The 19,248-nt window shown below is 42.8% G+C and overlaps 1 protein-coding gene across 8 annotated transcripts in view; it reads left to right on the forward strand.

The window, feature by feature from the left end:
* Positions 1-19,248, forward strand: part of LOC135523378 (calcium-activated potassium channel subunit alpha-1a) — a 225,342-nt gene that overhangs the window by 118,281 nt on the left and 87,813 nt on the right. For all 8 annotated transcript variants that reach the window (XM_064950017.1, XM_064950010.1, XM_064950009.1 and 5 more), the window contains 3 exons: positions 11,178-11,271; positions 12,012-12,123; positions 19,113-19,188. In XM_064950017.1, the coding sequence (XP_064806089.1) occupies positions 11,178-11,271; positions 12,012-12,123; positions 19,113-19,188 (282 nt within the window). The remainder of the gene's footprint in view (positions 1-11,177; positions 11,272-12,011; positions 12,124-19,112; positions 19,189-19,248) is intronic.

A 19,248-nucleotide genomic window follows, 5' to 3' on the forward strand; every position in this document is an offset into this window, starting at 1 on the left:
TTCAGTTTATCTTGCTTGTTGAGGAAAATGATAGAAGATTAGGTTTTATTCACTTTAAACCCAGAAAACTGACCGATGTTATTAATTAAATTGGAGAGGGAAGAGATAGAATTCTTTAGATCTGTTAGGAACAGGGCCACTCGATGTTCAAAATCTGATGTTTTAATTCCACTAACTGACAGGCTGGCTCACACTGCAATGGCAAAGGCTTCTATAGCTACAAGGAAGAATCCTGGACTGTCTGGACACCCTTGTCTCATTCCCCCCCCCAAAAAAGGTTGTGAAATGAAGTTGTTAGTGGCAACTTCTTCAGTCGGGTCTGTATATAATATCTTAATCCATTTACAGAAGTATTTCCCAAACCCAAATCTCTTAAACACTTAAAATAAACAAGACCACTCAACTCTATCAAATGCCTTCTCTGCATCAAGAGAGAGTATGACTGTATCAGGGACCCTTCACACTTTAGAGAGTATGACAGTATCAGGGACCCTTCACACATGTGAGAGTATGACAGTATCAGGGACCCTTCACACATGTGATATGTTTAGCACTCTCCTCACACTCAACCTTGAGGGATTTTCACGAAGCCATTTTGGTCTTTGTGTATTAGATATGGGTCTGTAACTTTCACATTTTGTTGGGAATTTATCAAGTTTCAGAATAAGAGTGATTTGAAAGCACTCCTTAGAGAGGAAGGGAAGCATCCTTGTTGAAAGGATTCCACATACATACAGTATCCAAAATTTGACCTAGAAGTTTGGCCTTAAATGTCTTATAAATATCTATTGGGAGCCCATCTGGACCTGAAGCTTTAACTCCCTTCAACATCGTCCAATTCCTTCTCCAGATCCAATTTTGTATCTTCTGAAATAGAGGGAAAATCAAGACCATCTAAAAATGATGTCTGATTATATAAGTTCTCAGGAGATTCACAATTGTAAAGTGTGTTGTAGTAGGAAGTAAATATTTGGTTTAGATCTACAGGATCCATTGATAATTGTCCTTGTAAATTATGAATTGCATTAATGACTCTGTCTGAATTTAGCTTCTTAATGCGCCAGGCCAGCAATTTACTGGACATTTCACCTTGGTCATAGAAGGACTGTTTCAGCCTCGCTAAGCAGTTTGCAGACATTGAAGTGGAAAGTTCTTCATTGAGCTTTGAGCTTTAAGAACAAATAATTCCTGGTTTACTTCTCTCTCCAAATCTCAGATTTTACTGTTTTTTTTGTGTACTTTTTACCCCTTTTTCTCCAATTAGTAGTTACAGTCTCGTCCCATCGCTGCAACTCCATGCATCCTCACGACCCTGCCAAGACGCACTGCTTCTTCACACACTGCTTGCTTAACCCAGAAGCCAGCCACACCAATGTGTCAGAGGAAACACTGTACAGCTGGTGACCAAAGTCAGCTTGCAGGCACCCGCCCTGCCACTAGGAGTCGCTAGAGCGTGATGGGACAAGGAAATCCTGACCGGCGAAGCCCTCCTCTAACCCGGAAAACGCTGGGCCAATTGTGTGCTGCCTCATGGGTCTCCCGGTCACGGCCGACTGTGACACAGCCTGGGATCGAACCCGGGGCTGTAGCGATGCAGTGCCTTAGACTGATGCGCCACCCGGGAAGCATCTCTCTCATTTTCAGATTTAATTGATTTTATTTGAAACTGGTAAAACGGTTCATTTGCCCACTAATATATGCTTTGAAAGCCTCCCATCTGGTACTCGCTGATGTTTGATCAGTGTTCAATGTAAAATCTAAAATAAACATCTACATGCACTACATGCACAACGTAATGTAACAAGTCTGGGTCCTGTAAACACCTGGGTGCAAGCGCCATCTAGAGGATCCTTTGACGAATTTTGTATCCCTGTAGAATAATGACACGGGAATGGTCACTCAGAACAATATTATCTTATCCACTTCCTGCTACATTGGGAAACAATGAGCAAGAAAATAAAAAGTAGTCTACGAGAATATGATTTAAATGTTGACGAGTAACTTGAATAATCCCTGTTACTTGGGTTCTGAGTCCTCTATGATCACATACATTTAAGTCCTTAATGAAATGCTGTAATTTCTAAACCTGAAAACCCAAGCTGATAAGGTAAAAATATATTGTTCTGCCCCTGAGCAAGGCAGTTAACCCACTGTTCCCTGGGTGCCAAAGACATGTCGATTAAGGCAGTCCCCCGCACCTCTCTGATTTAGAGGGGCTGGGTTAAATGCGGTAGACACATACAGTTGAAGGCATTCAGTTGTACAACTGACTAGGCCTTTCCCATGAAATCCATAGATTATGGCTTAATACATTTATTTAATAATATAATATAAGGAAACTTTGAGTGGGCTAGCTCGCCATATTATTCACTTAGCAAACTGTTATGCTAGCTCGCTAGTTTCAGTTAGCTAGCCAACAGTCACATTATCCACATTATCCACATTATCCAAGGCTAGGAAGAAGATTCATGTTGTATGTCACAGATGAACGCCTCGGCTTCAAAGGGAGGTTCAAACTTGTGTGACCATCCATTGTTTGTCAGACTTAATTTAGCTGGAAATGCTATTACATAGGCAATATTTTATTTATATTTTATTTTATTTCACCTTTATTTAACCAGGTAGGCTAGTTGAGAACAACTGCAACCTGGCCAAGATAAAGCATAGCAGTGTGAACAGACAACAACACAGAGTTACACATGGAGTAAACAATAAACAAGTCAATAACACAGTAGAAAAAATATATATATTAAAAAATATATATATATTGAGGGACCGAAGCTGGCGTTTGACCCCATTGTAGCCTTTTCTTTTTCGATGCAGGTCCGTAGATGTAACATGATCTCTTGGTCCCCGTTCATCACCTTGCCCTTAGCCCTGGCTTTCCGCATCACTCTGACTTTGTCTTGAAAGTTGAGAAACTTCATGATAAGGACTCTGGAAGAGGGGTGGCTTCTCGGGCCTGTAGGAGCTGTTGTTTTGACAGTGACTACAGTATCTTCCACTGTGCTAATGCGCTCGTCTGCTTTGTCCAAGCACGTGGAGTAGACTTGAAGGTCACGTTTAACCTCACTAATCCACGTTAGGACAGCTTCAAGTTTGGTGGAAAGGTCTGCCCTCATGGCAGAGATTGCTTCCAAGACCCCTTTGCTCTGGTTCTGGTTTAGGTCGTCAACATTGTTGGTTGCCATGTCGGACTCAAGGTGTGAGGGGCTAGCTGAGCTTGCAGGGCTAACTCACCCTGTCATCCAGGTGTATTCTCACCCTGTCATCCAGGTGTAATCTCCCCCTGTCATCCAGGTGTATTCTCCCCCTGTCATCCAGGTGTATTCTCACCCTGTCATCCAGGTGTACTCTCACCCTGTCATCCAGGTGTAATCTCCCCCTGTCATCCAGGTGAATTCTCAGCCTGTCATCCAGGTGTATTCTCACCCTGTCATCCAGGTGTAATCTCACCCTGTCATCCAGGTGTAATCTCACCCTGTCATCCAGGTGTAATCTCACCCTGTCATCCAGGTGTAATCTCACCCTGTCATCCAGGTGTAATCTCACCCTGTCATCCAGGTGTCTTCTCACCCTGTCATCCAGGTGTATTCTCACCCTGTCATCCAGGTGTAATCTCCCCCTGTCATCCAGGTGAATTCTCAGCCTCTCAACCAGGTGTCTTCTCACCCTGTCATCCAGATATATTCACCCCCTGTCATCCAGGTGTATTCTCACCCTCTCATCCAGGTGTCTTCTCACCCTGTCATCCAGGTGTATTCTCCCCTTGTCATCCAGGTGTATTCTCACCCTGTCATCCAGGTGTATTCCCCACCCTGGCATCCAGGTGTAATCTTCTGTCATCCAGGTGTGTTCTCCCCCTGTCATCCAGATATATTCTCCCCCTGTCATCCAGGTGTGTTCTCCCCCTGTCATCCAGGTGTATTCTCACCCTGTCATCCAGGTGTAATCTCCCCCTGTAATCCAGGTGTATTCTCACCCTGTCATCCAGGTGTAATCTCCCCCTGTCATCCAGGTGTGTTCTCCCCCTGTCATCCAGGTGTATTCTCACCCTGTCATCCAGGTGTAATCTTCCCCTGTCATCCAGGTGTGTTCTCCCCCTGTCATCCAGGTGTTATCTCCCCCTGTAATCCAGGTGTAATCTCACCCTGTCATCCAGGTGTACTCTCCCCCTGTCATCCAGGTGAATTCTCAGCCTCTCAACCAGGTGTCTTCTCACCCTGTCATCCAGATATATTCACCCCCTGTCATTCAGGTGTATTCTCACCCTCTCATCCAGGTGTCTTCTCACCCTGTCATCCAGGTGTATTCTCCCCTTGTCATCCAGGTGTATTCTCACCCTGTCATCCAGGTGTATTCTCCCCCTGGCATCCAGGTGTAATCTCCTTCTGTCATCCAGGTGTATTCTCCTTCTGTCATCCAGGTGTATTCTCACCCTGTCATCCAGGTGTAATCTCCCCCTGTCATCCAGGTGTATTCTCACCCTGTCATCCAGGTGTATTCTCCCTCTGTCATCCAGGTGTATTCTCACCCTGTCATCCAGATATATTATCCCCCTGTCATCCAGGTGTATTCTCACCCTGTCATCCAGATATATTATCCCCCTGTCATCCAGGTGTAATCTCACTCTGTCATCCAGGTGTAATCTCACCTTGTCATCCAGATATATTATCCCCCTGTCATCCAGGTGTAATCTCACCCTGTCATCCAGGTGTATTCTCACCCTGTCATCCAGGTGTAATCTCACCCTGTCATCCAGGTGTAATCTCCCCCTGTCATCCAGTTGTATTCTCACCCTGTCATCCAGGTGTATTCTCCCTCTGTCATCCAGGTGTATTCTCACCCTGTCATCCAGGTGTAATCTCACCCTGTCATCCAGGTGTAATCTCACCCTGTCATCCAGGTGTAATCTCACCCTGTCATCCAGGTGTTATCTCCCCCTGTAATCCAGGTGTAATCTCACCCTGTCATCCAGGTGTACTCTCCCCCTGTCATCCAGGTGAATTCTCAGCCTCTCATCCAGGTGTCTTCTCACCCTGTCATCCAGATATATTCTCCCCCTGTCATCCAGGTGTATTCTCACCCTCTCATCCAGGTGTCTTCTCACCCTGTCATCCAGGTGTATTCTCCCCTTGTCATCCAGGTGTAATCTCACCCTGTCATCCAGGTGTAATCTCCCCCTGTCATCCAGGTGTAATCTCCTTCTGTCATCCAGGTGTATTCTCACCCTGTCATCCAGGTGTAATCTCCCCCTGTCATCCAGGTGTATTCTCACCCTGTCATCCAGGTGTATTCTCCCTCTGTCATCCAGGTGTATTCTCACCCTGTCATCCAGGTGTATTCTCCCCCTGTCATCCAGGTGTAATCTCCCCCTGTCATCCAGGTGTATTCTCCCCCTGTCATCCAGGTGTATTCTCACCCTGTCATCCAGGTGTATTCTCCCTCTGTCATCCAGGTGTATTCTCACCCTGTCATCCAGGTGTATTCTCCCCCTGTCATCCAGGTGTAATCTCCCCCTGTCATCCAGGTGTATTCTCCCCCTGTCATCCAGGTGTAATCTCCCTCTGTCATCCAGGTGTGTTCTCCCCCTGTAATCCAGGTGTATTCTCCCCCTGTCATCCAGGTGTATTCTCCCCCTGTCATCCAGGTGTAATCTCCCCCTGTCATCCAGGTGTAATCTCCCTCTGTCATCCAGGTGTGTTCTCCCCCTGTAATCCAGGTGTAATCTCCCCCTGTCATCCAGGTGTAATCTCCCCCTGTCATCCAGGTGTATTCTCCCCCTGTCATCCAGGTGTAATCTCACCCTGTCATCCAGGTGTAATCTCCCCCTGTCATCCAGGTGTAATCTCCCTCTGTCATCCAGGTGTAATCTCACCCTGTCATCCAGGTGTAATCTCCCTCTGTCATCCAGGTGTGTTCTCCCCCTGTAATCCAGGTGTAATCTCCCCCTGTCATCCAGGTGTATTCTCCCTCTGTCATCCAGGTGTATTCTGACCCTGTCATCCAGGTGTATTCTCACCCTGTCATCCAGGTGTATTCTCCCTCTGTCATCCAGGTGTATTCTGACCCTGTCATCCAGGTGTATTCTGACCCTGTCATCCAGGTGTATTCTCCCTCTGTCATCCAGGTGTATTCTGACCCTGTCATCCAGGTGTATTCTCACCCTGTCATCCAGGTGTAATCTCCCCCTGTCATCCAGGTGTAATCTCCCTCTGTCATCCAGGTGTGTTCTCCCCCTGTAATCCAGGTGTAATCTCCCTCTGTCATCCAGGTGTGTTCTCCCCCTGTAATCCAGGTGTAATCTCCCCCTGTCATCCAGGTGTATTCTCCCTCTGTCATCCAGGTGTAATCTGACCCTGTCATCCAGGTGTATTCTCACCCTGTCATCCAGGTGTATTCTCCCTCTGTCATCCAGGTGTATTCTGACCCTGTCATCCAGGTGTAATCTCCCCTGTCATCCAGGTGTATTCTCCCTCTGTCATCCAGGTGTATTCTGACCCTGTCATCCAGGTGTATTCTCACCCTGTCATCCAGGTGTAATCTCACCCTGTCATCCAGGTGTATTCTGTTCTCACCCTGTCATCCAGGTGTATTCTCCCCCTGTCATCCAGGTGTAATCTCACCCTGTCATCCAGGTGTAATCTCCCCCTGTCATCCAGGTGTAATCTCCCTCTGTCATCCAGGTGTGTTCTCCCCCTGTAATCCAGGTGTAATCTCCCTCTGTCATCCAGGTGTGTTCTCCCCCTGTAATCCAGGTGTAATCTCCCCCTGTCATCCAGGTGTATTCTCCCTCTGTCATCCAGGTGTATTCTGACCCTGTCATCCAGGTGTATTCTCACCCTGTCATCCAGGTGTATTCTCCCTCTGTCATCCAGGTGTATTCTGACCCTGTCATCCAGGTGTAATCTCCCCCTGTCATCCAGGTGTATTCTCCCTCTGTCATCCAGGTGTATTCTGACCCTGTCATCCAGGTGTATTCTCACCCTGTCATCCAGGTGTAATCTCACCCTGTCATCCAGGTGTATTCTCACCCTGTCATCCAGGTGTAATCTCCCCCTGTCATCCAGGTGTAATCTCACCCTGTCATCCAGGTGTATTCTCACCCTGTCATCCAGGTGTAATCTCACCCTGTCATCCAGGTATAATCTCCCCCTGTCATCCAGGTGTATTCTCACCCTGTCATCCAGGTGTAATCTCACCCTGCTGGGGCCATCCATATGGGTGGCCCCAGTGTAATCTCACCCTGTCATCACAGGACTCAGGTGTAATCTCACCCTGTCATCCAGGTGTATTCTCCCTCTGTCATCCAGGTGTATTCTGACCCTGTCATCCAGGTGTAATCTCACCCTGTCATCCAGGTGTATTCTCACCCTGTCATCCAGGTGTAATCTCACCCTGTCATCCAGGTGTATTCTCACCCTGTCATCCAGGTGTAATCTCACCCTGTCATCCAGGTGTAATCTCACCCTGTCATCCAGGTGTAATCTCACCCTGTCATCCAGGTGTAATCTCCTTCTGTCATCCAGGTATATTCTCACCCTGTCATCCAGGTGTAATCTCACCCTGTCATCCAGGTGTATTCTCACCCTGTCATCCAGGTGTAATCTCCCCCTGTCATGCAGGTGTCATCTCACTTTTATCTGTCTGTCACGCCCTGGTCTAAGTATTTTGTGTTTTTCTTCATGTATTGGGTCAGGCCAGGGTGTGGCATGGAGTTTTTGTATTGTGGTGTGTTTTGTCTTGGGGTTTTGGTGTGTATGTATTTGGGATTGTAGCTAGTGGGGTTATCTAACAAAGTCTATGGCTGTCTGGAGTGGTTCTCAATCAGAGGCAGGTGCTTATCGTTGTCTCTGATTGGGAACCATATTTAGGCAGCCATATTCTTTTAGTTTGTCGTGGGTGATTGTCCTTAGTGTCTTGATGTCCTTGTGCTGTGTTAGTTGACACCAGTTTAGGCTGTTTTCGTTTATTTGTTTTGTAGTGTTTTGTATGGATTCGTGTTTCGTTTGTTTTATTAAACATGGATCACAATAGACACGCTGCAGTTTGGTCCGACTCTCCTTCACCATATGAAAACCGTGACACTGTTCCAATGTTGTTAACTGACCCAATGTCGTTAACTGACCCAATGTCATTAACAACAAGGCTCTCTGCTTGCCTCAGTCTCACTTTGGCACACACACAGCAGCAGCAACCTGTTGGTTAGCGTGTTGTGTGTTCAGTGACAGCAGGTTGTAACAGATATGTGAACTTCCTGTAATTAGCCTTGGAGGTCTACTGAAACAGTATTTGCGACAGACAGAGTGCGGTGTACATTTTAGGACACTCTCAGCCTCAAGTCTCAATCATCCTTGAGTGAATTGTCAACCTCTTAAAAGGCTGAGAATGTCCTCAAATGTACACCTTAGTATTGACAGATCTCATTGCAAAAATCACCAGGAAGCAACTGAGAAAAGTCAACACTATTCTGTCCTCATAAATAACACCATTAAGCACAGAAAGAGAGCGAGAAGGAGGAGATCTATCCAGCTGGCAGGCTGGCCTGTGGACACTTGACCTAGAATAAGGCTAGCTTTATATCAGAACCAAGTTGCAACCAATCTCTCTCTCTCTCTCTCTTTTTTTTTTTAGCGTGTTAGTCTTTTGACATTATCTCAAGCAAAAAACACTTGTTTTTTGGCCCAAATAATCGTTTTTCTCTGATCTAAGTTTTGGTTGAATTGATATCCTCAGATTACCATTTGTGTACAACAGCGTCCTTTGTTTTACATTTTGTAAATAAACATGTATCTGAGCCAATTAACAATTCCACAGTTTGGCCAAAATGCTACTACTCTCAGTGACTCATGCACGGCCATGCCTCTGAGTACAAGGAAGTGGATAGAGAGCGCTCAGAGGGTTTTTATGAAGAAGATTTTAACAATAAAAGATAGAATGTCATTGTCCTACCAAGAGTTGTTGAATATCATCAAGCTTCCATTGTCCTACCAAGAGTTGCTGAATATCATCAAGCTTCCATTGTCCTACCAAGAGTTGCTGAATATCATCAAGCTTCCATTGTCCTACCAAGAGTTGCTGAATATCATCAAGCTTACATTGTCCTACCAAGAGTTGTTGAATATCATCAAGCTTCCATTGTCCTACCAAGAGTTGTTGAATATCATCAAGCTTCCATTGTCCTACCAAGAGTTGTTGAATATCATCAAGCTTCCATTGTCCTACCAAGAGTTGTTGAATATCATCAAGCTTCCATTGTCCTACCAAGAGTTGTTGAATATCATCAAGCTTCCATTGTCCTACCAAGAGTTGTTGAATATCATAACATTTCCATTGTCCTACCAAGAGTTGTTGAATATCATAACATTTCCATTGTCTACCAAGAGTTGTTGAATATCATAACATTTCCATTGTCCTACCAAGAGTTGCTGAATATCATAACATTTCCATTATATTCAGTCTCCTTCACTGTTCATGCATCTTTGGGTTAAAGGCAGGTCGCCACTGGCAGCCTTTTCCCTCTGTGTTTTATGGCTGTTATAGAAACTAAGCCACCACTTCCTGACCAGCCACTCAATTATTGAGCAGCCCAGATCTGGCCTTCCTATGGTCATTACTCTTCTCTGTTATCTAGCTACCGTTGAGGATTCACACTGGGATGAATCCTGCCTTGCATCCTATTCCCTTTAGGCTACATAGATAGGGGCTCTGGTCAAAATTAGTGCTCCTATATATAGGGAATAGGGCTCCAATTGGGATGCGCTCTAGATATACTGTAATTATTATCACCTGAAGTGAAGGGTTGAAATATTCACAATGCTTGGACTATTCTCAGAATTGGCAGTTGCTGTTATTGATAATACATAGAATAACTGGCATCATAAGCTTTATATGCCTATTTATTGACACAATAATGTATCTTATTGTATAAACGATTAGACAAATGTATAACACACTCTTAGATCTGGGCAGTTTAGCCTGTGTCCAGGGCTTCTACTTGAGGAGTGTATTTGGTGACTGTATGACTTTGGGGGGAGGGGGGGGGGGGCTGTCTGTCTCATGTTGTCTACTCTATTGGCCAGATACACGGCTCTCTGACATATTTTAGGATATAGCCTACCTAGTTATGTAGGTCAGGCACTATATGTGTTCACACAATATGGTAGGTTGTATCCACGTGAGATGCACTATAGAGCTATATGTCTGTACTGTAACCTCAAATGATGTTGACAATAAGCTTGGACTGTCATTACACATACCTGGATTTCGTTCACAAGATGTATAGTGGTGACAGTAATTCCAAACTCATAACATATCATTGGTTATTTATTTTTAAATTTGATTTAATTCTTCGTGCCAGGTAGAAGCGTTGAGGGTGAGACTGCTACAGCACATTGTTAGCATCTGCTATGGTATTGTTAGCATCTGCTATGGTATTGTTAGCATCTGCTATGGCATTGTTAGCATCTGCTATGGTATTGTTAGCATCTGCTATGGAATTGTTAGCATCTGCTATGGTATTGTTAGCATCTGCTATGGTATTGTTAGCATCTGCTATGGTATTGTTAGCATCTGCTATGGCATTGCTAGCATCTGCTATGGTATTGTTAGCATCTGCTATGGTATTGTTAGCATCTGCTATGGCATTGTTAGCATCTGCTATGGCATTGCTAGCATCTGCAATGGCATTGTTAGCATCTGCTATGGCATTATTAGCATCTGCTATGGCTGCTTTGATGACATGAAAGACACCAAAACCCCTGCGTGGCTATTAACCCTTAGACTACTGCCACTGCACTGTACCCACCTCTAGCGTTAAAGATCCCGAACGGTCCTTCTTATTCCCGTGTCAAAATAGCCTTTTGATGTACTAAAACACCCCCCCCCCCTCCACCCAGCCATAACCCTTCTACTGTACACACTGTACTGTGAGGATATTGAAGGAATCACTACTTATTCATTTCTTCTATGTCAAAGCGATTTTCAGAAGAGTAAAGTTCACGGTTCTCTAAGGGTCTTTTAATCAGGATAGAAGAACACGTTATAGTTACGTGTCTTTTTTAATGTTATTTAGAAAATGCAAAATGTCGCACCTTTTGATTTCCTTTTATTCTTTAAGTGCATGTTCAATAAGTGAGATGTTTCTAACATGTGTGTTTTCTGTGTGTTTCTGACAGCCCCATCGAGTCCTGTCAGAACTTCTACAAAGACTTCACGCTACAGATCGACATGGCTTTCAACGTCTTCTTCCTCTTGTACTTTGGTCTACGGGTAAATGAGGAAAATGCTACGGTAGACATGTACACAAGTTGTTATGCTAGTGTAGTTTCAATTGTGGAATAAAGATATTTATTTACTTTGGCAAGTCAGTTAAGAACAAATTCTTATTTTCAGTGACGGCCTAGGAACAGTGGGTTAACTGCCTTGTTCAGGTGCAGAACGATAGAATTTTACCTTGTCAGCTCGGGGCTTTGAGCTTGCAACCTTTTGGTTATGAGCCAAACACTCTACCCACTAGGCTACCCTGCCGCCCCAATAAAGATATTTATACGCTGAATGCTGATTGGCTGACAGCTGTGGTATATCAGACCATATGCCGCGGGTATGACAAAACATTTATTTTTACTGCCATGATTACGTTGGTAACCAGTTTATTAATAGCAATTAGGTCACCTCTGGTGTTTGTGGTATACAGCCAAAATACCACGGCAGAGTTCAGTGTCCAGGGACTCTGCGATGCCTCGTGCCTAAGAACAGCCCTTAGCCGTAGTATATTGGCCATATACCACACCCCCATGCCTTATTGCTTAAATATACCCAGACATAATATAGGCATTAAAGTCAAAACATTGCACTCAATAAAACTGTGGAAGCATTCAACAGTTTTGTGGCTGTCTTTCATGACTTTCTTTAATGCCTTTTGTACCCTGAACAACCTACAGTCATGTATCAACATTAAAAAGTAGGATGGTGGAATATAGTTAACTGATATCTTTCTCTATCCCCCACAGTTCATAGCGGCCAATGACAAGCTGTGGTTCTGGCTGGAGGTGAACTCGGTGGTAGACTTCTTCACTGTTCCCCCGGTGTTCGTGTCCGTCTATCTCAACAGGAGCTGGCTTGGTAAGTACAGCACCAGTATATAGCGCCTGCCAAATGTGGGAGTGGTGTTCCAGTTCAGCTTTGATTGAGACCAGGTCTGCAGCGCGCCCCAGTGGATATTCTGTGTATTACACTGCCTTAAACTGGATCGTTGAATTGTTAAATTATTTTCCAGTTGAGGCACGTGGATTTTGTCTCTGGTTTGACCTGCTTATCTTATCTTGGACAGCCTCCCTCTTTTTAAAAGACACAGGGAGTAGCTGCTTGTGTTGACTGAAGGGCTCTGGTCAAAAGTAGTGCACTAATAAGGGAATAGGGTGCCATTGGCCATAGGGCCCTGGTCAAAAGTAGTGCACTAATAAGGGAATAGGGTGCCATTGGCCATAGGGCCCTGGTCAAAAGTAGTGCACTAATAAGGGAATAGGGTGCCATTTGGGACTATTCTGACTGTGATAATGGTGTTGGTTGTTGGCTGACAGCAATGTTGTGTTTACCTAGTTCTAATTGGTTTCTGGTTTCTCAATGGTGTGTTTACCTAGTTTTGATGGTTTCTGGTTTCACAATGTTGTGTTTACCTAGTTTTAATGGTTTCTGGTTTCACAATGTTGTGGCGTACATTACTTGCTGGGCTGGCATCAGTCTAGACCAGAGGTTCTTTAGCTTTTTTCAGCTCGAGACCCAAATGAGAGATGTACTGTCCTCGAACGACCCAAATGAGAGCTGTACTGTCCTCGAACGACCCAAATGAGAGCTGTACTGTCCTCGAACGACCCAAATGAGAGCTGTACTGTCCTCGAACGACCCAAATGAGAGATATACTGTCCTCGAACGACCCAAATGAGAGCTGTACTGTCCTCGAACGACCCAAATGAGAGATATACTGTCCTCGAACGACCCAAATAAGACCTGTTCTGTCCTCGAACGACCCAAATGAGAGATATACTGTCCTCGAACGACCCAAATGAGAGTTGTACTGTCCTCGAACGACCCAAATGAGAGATATACTGTCCTCGAACGACCCAAATGAGAGCTGTTCTGTCCTCGAACGACCCAAATGAGAGCTGTACTGTCCTCGAACGACCCAAATGAGAGCTGTACTGTCCTCGAACGACCCAAATGAGAGATATACTGTCCTCGAACGACCCAAATGAGAGCTGTACTGTCCTCGAACGACCCAAATGAGAGATATACTGTCCTCGAATGACCCAAATAAGACCTGTTCTGTCCTCGAACTACAGTTAACTGCTTATAGTCTACCCTCCAAGATACTACTACAGTTAACTGCTTATAGTCTACCCTCCAAGATACTACTACAGTTAACTGCTTATAGTCTACCCTCCAAGATAGTTCTATAGCTAACTGCTTATAGTCTACCCTCCAAGATAGTTCTATAGCTAACTGCTTATAGGCTACCCTCCAAGATAGTTCTATAGCTAACTGCTTATAGGCTACCCTCCAAGATAGTTCTATAGTTAACTGCTTATAGGCTACCCTCCAAGATAGTTCTATAGCTAACTGCTTATAGGCTACCCTCCAAGATAGTTCTATAGCTAACTGCTTATAGGCTACCCTCCAAGATGGTTCTGTAGCTAACTGCTTATAGGCTACCCTCCAAGATAATTCTATAGCTAACTGCTTATAGGCTACCCTCCAAGATAGTTCTATAGCTAACTGCTTATAGGCTACCCTCCAAGATAATTCTATAGCTAACTGCTTATAGGCTACCCTCCAAGATAGTTCTATAGCTAACTGCTTATAGGCTACCCTCCAAGATAATTCTATAGCTAACTGCTTATAGGCTACCCTCCAAGATAGTTCTATAGCTAACTGCTTATAGGCTACCCTCCAAGATAATTCTATAGCTAACTGCTTATAGGCTACCCTCCAAGATGGTTCTGTAGCTAACTGCTTATAGGCTACCCGTGGCAACATACTAAGTAATTCTGTTGATTGCTGTTGCCTAGCTACTCTGCAAGTGGAGTTTCCATGCCGAATGATTCTTAGTTGGAAGTTCAACGGATTTCGTTTTTGACACCTCTGGACAGAAAATAAAACCAGTTTGTCATTCCAATTAAATTCAAGCCATTGCTGTTGTAGTAAGCAACTTTGTAAGAGCCTTGTATGGAAGAAACCCAGGGAGCAACAGAACATTACCCATTTTAGAAAAGACAGCAGCTGATGTAGGGAGGCAGGGTAGCCTAGTGGTTAGAGCATTGGACTAGTAACCAAAAGGTTGTGATTTCAAACCCCTGAGCTGACAAGATACAAATCTGTCGTTCTGCCCTCGAACAGGCAGTTAACCCACTGTTCCCAGGATGTCATTGAAAATAAGAATTTGTTCTTAACTGACTTGCCTGGTTAAATAAATGTAAAAAAAAAAGTCTGTTCCAAATGCTTCAGCTTTTTACTCATGAGCTTTACAAGTAAACACAGAAATAGGCTTTTACCGTCCAGCTGTCCACTGAAGCCTTAACGATTGCACTTAAAGAGATGCTTTTGAAAATGTTTTATTCTGTTAATCTCGCTGGACAGGTTTTATGTTGTGCTTGATTCTGGACATTGTGATTTCACTGGAAATCTATAGGCCTACGATGTTCTGATATGACTTAGCAGACCCATACAGGAAAAGACAGAGACCAATCAGACTGTGTGAGGCAAGTCTGCCCCGTTACTACCAGACAATGTACAGTACATCTCATCAGACAGCAGTCACCTTCTGTCATAGACAGTCATTTTAGGGTAGAACGTATCGTAACTCCTCAAAACTGTCACCAGAAAGAATGCGTATCACCCCGAGTCAAACTCCGTCTAGAGCTGAGAGGCTTTAGCAATCATTCATTGTGACCCTGAATTAATGACAACTGATGTTATTAAAGATAACTGCTAGCTATTGTCACATACCACATAGTATCTCAAAGCAGGAAAAGGCAGCAATGCCCCGAGTCAAACTCCGTCTAGAGCTGAGAGGCTTTAGCAATCATTCATTGTGACCCTGAATTAATGACAACTGATGTTATTAAAGATAACTGCTAGCTATTGTCACATACCACATAGTATCTCAAAGCAGGAAAAGGCAGCAATCCTACTGTACAACAGACTGAAAAGCATTACATTACGTTACATTACGTTACGCTACATTACGTTACGTTACATTACATGACATTACATTACGTTACATTAAATTACATTACGTTACGCTACATGACATTACATTATGTTACGTTACGTTACGTTACATTACATGACATTACATTACGTTACATTAAATTACGTTACATTAAATTACATTACGTTACGCTACATGACATTACATTATGTTACGTTACGTTACATTACATGACATTACGTTACGTTACGTTACATTACATTACATGACATTACATTACATGATATTACATTACGCTACGTTACATTACATTACATTACATTACATTACGTTACATTACATTACGTTACGTTACATTACGCTACATTACGTTACATTACGTTACATTACGTTACATTACATTACGTTACATTACGTTACATTACATTACGTTACATTACATTACGTTACGTTACATTAAATTACGTTACATTACATTACGTTACGTTACGTTACGTTACATTTCATTACATTACATTACGTTAACGTTACATTACGTTACATTACATTACATTACGTTACATTACGTTACGTTACGTTACATTACATTACATTAAATTACGTTATGTTACATTACGTTACGTTACATTACATTACATTACGTTACGTTACATTACATTACATTACGTTACGTTACGTTACATTAAATTACGTTACATTACATTACGTTACGTTACGTTACATTACGTTAACGTTACATTACATTACGTTACATTACATTACGTTACATTACGTTACATTAAACTACGTTAACGTTACGTTACATTACGTTACATTACATTACATTACGTTACATTGCATTACGTTACATTACGTTACGTTACATTACATTACGTTACATTACGTTACGTTACGTTACATTACGTTACATTACGTTACATTAAATTACGTTACCGTTACGTTACATTACGTTACATTACAGTACATTACATTACGTTACATTACATTACATTAAATTACATTACGTTACGTTACGTTACGTTACATTACGTTACGTTACATTACGTTACGTTACGTTACATTACATTACATTAAATTACATTACGTTACATTACATTACGTTAGGTTACATTACATTACGTTACGTTACATTACATTAAATTACGTTACATTACATTACGTTACGTTACATTAAATTACGTTACATTACATTACATTACGTTACATTACGTTAACGTTACATTACATTACATTACATTAAGTTACATTAAATTACGTTAACGTTACGTTACATTACGTTACATTACATTACATTACGTTCCATTACATTACATTACGTTACGTTACGTTACGTTACAATACGTTACGTTACGTTACGTTATGTTACGTTACAAGGAGCTCAAACAAGGAACTCAAACAAGGAGCTTATGCTGTAATATCCCGATGGAACAGAACAGGGGCTTGTTTTCCGTTTGACCTACACCTCTGATGATCACAACGAGGACACTACAGTATCTGTGGGAAATCTGATCCCAACACGCCTACAGAACATGTTTTATTTGATCTCTTCTTGGTGGACAGAGACATGTGGTGCCCACCTGCTCCTCTTCTTCTCTGCTGTCGGAGGTGGATACGGAGAGCCTGTGATTGATTTGCTGTGTGATAAAGGAAGGGGAAAGAAGCATGGGATAGATAGACTAAGCTGTTGTAAGGAATTGGGTTACGCTGGATCCAAGGGATGTTGTGAAGCCTTAAACAGAACCATATCTACACACTGACTCAGCGAGAAACTCAACAACTGGGAAACGTACTATGGATTTCATGAAGCTTTTCCCGACGTAATTATTTGTCAGTCTTAGGAGATATTAGACATCATGATTCTGACTAAGTTGTTAGTGTACAGAGGGCCCGACGGGGGCACGCGCTCTGCGACGTTTCAGAACACGCAGCGTCATAAGAAGTCGTGCTCTTCCAGAACGGCTACAGGGTCAAGACGGAACAACAGCAGCAGGTCGTGGAGAAAGAGGACCGGGACAACCTGCGTCTTCCTGCTTCTTTCACAGCTGGCGCAGCGTTTTCCCGGGTCAGGGGAGGGTTTGGCCAGCCGGGTTGTCCTTGTCTCGTCGTGCTCTAGCGCCTCCTTGTGGCAGGCCAGGTACCTTCGGTTGTCAGTTGGAAGGTGTTCTCTCCGACACATTGGTACAGCTAGCTTCCAGGTTAAGCAAGCAGTGTGTCAAGAAGCAAGGGCGGCTTGGCATGGTCGTGTTTGGGAGGACGCATGGCTCTCGATCTTCGCCTCTCCCGAGTCCGTACGGGAGTTGCAGCGACAAGACTGGCTGCCAGTAAATTACAAGTACAGTTAATGTGACAGTGTTATGTAAAGAAAGTGTTTCTAGCCATTTTTTCATGTTATGGAACCAATTTAATATTTGATCAACAGGAAATGAAGAAATGTAAGAAATGTGGATTATTCTGTTATTCTGAAGTGAAAAATCTACTTGGTATATACATTAGTGAGTATTTATCTTATTTAACACAAAGGGGAAATTTGGTTGAGGGAAAAAAATAGGTTACAACTTAAAATATCGGTTTGTTAATAATCAAATATAACAGCATAGAATCATTTATTTGGTATCGACAAATTTAGTGTATTTCAATTAAGAACTAATTTACTTGTAACCAGTTGACACATTTTTCAGAGTGAGTCATGAACACCATGGTACACAGCTCTAGTGCTGGTAGAGTACATGTAAGAGGTTTTAGTGGCCTAGAATTGTGCATTATTGGAATGTTTTGTTTTAGTAACTGTCTGGGATTGACACAGTCAACACATTTTTGTTTTGAGGGCATTTCATTAACTATCCAAGTTTATTATGAGTTACATAATCTGATGTTATACTTTAGGGATTTATGGACAATAATCATTGAGAAAGGAGGAAAATACAATTCTAAAACAAACGTAAATAAATATTCTCAGTGGAACACAACGTTGACAACACAGTAGGCTTACGTGTACAGTGCATCTGCTGTAGTACACAGTTATCCCCAGCAGGGCATTGTGGGATTAAAATACAGTAGCATGCCATACTGCAACAGCCCTCGGTGCTATAACAATAAGCAATTAATTATTTCACATCCATTTGTTGGATGATCAGATTATACTCTCTCTGTGTGTCTGTGTGTGTGTGTGTGTGTGTGTGTGTGTGTGTGTGTGTGTGTGTGTGTGTGTGTGTGTGTGTGTGTGTGTGTGTGTGTGTGTGTGTGTGTGTGTGTGTGTGTGTGTGTGGCACAGACCTTTGAAGGTAATGATGCAACAGCTTGTGGCTATTCACCCTTTGACCTTGAGCTCTTGGAAAGGTACTTAGATATTTTTTTTTTATGGCTACAACTGTGGGATTATTTGACGTCATGGCTGTTGACCCGTCTAAACTGGGCCGGTCCACCTGTCTTTGGTCCGACTAATCCGCTTTTTCACTCTTTTAGTCCTTTTCGTAATGAAAAATGATTCTGGTAGATGCTGGTGCTTTGTGATTTAGTGAGTCTCCTGAGATGTATTGCTCTGTATGAGACATTGCCAGTGTATTTATTCCTCAGAAGATTCTTTGATGCAGACTGAGTTGTTTTGAATAAGGTTTTTAAATATTTTTGTTTTGTTTGTAGTTTCTGCTACTTGCTTCTCTGCTGATGTTTTGAGAGACCTATACCTTGGTTGTGCTTTGGTGCTGCTATTTTTTTTAAGGGCTCATTAGTTATTATCTATGAGTCCATTAAAGATGTTAAAGATGGATGAAGGCCTCAAAGGTATGCAATTTGGTTTGCTGTGATTTTACTTGCTTTACTGTGTACAGGCGAATAACAATGACTCGATGTAAATAACATGTGCAAAGAATTCACTCTGAGTAACTTGTACTTTTCTCTTACACAGGCTTACGGTTTTTAAGGGCCTTAAGATTGATACAGTTCTCAGAAATCTTACAGTTTTTGAATATATTAAAAACAAGGTAAGTGCATTTTAATTTTCTCCACATTCTGTGTCTTTAGGTTAACTAGAATTATATTTG

This window comes from Oncorhynchus masou, chromosome 31, assembly GCF_036934945.1.
Source record: "Oncorhynchus masou masou isolate Uvic2021 chromosome 31, UVic_Omas_1.1, whole genome shotgun sequence".
Classification (NCBI taxonomy): Eukaryota; Metazoa; Chordata; class Actinopteri; order Salmoniformes; family Salmonidae; genus Oncorhynchus; species Oncorhynchus masou.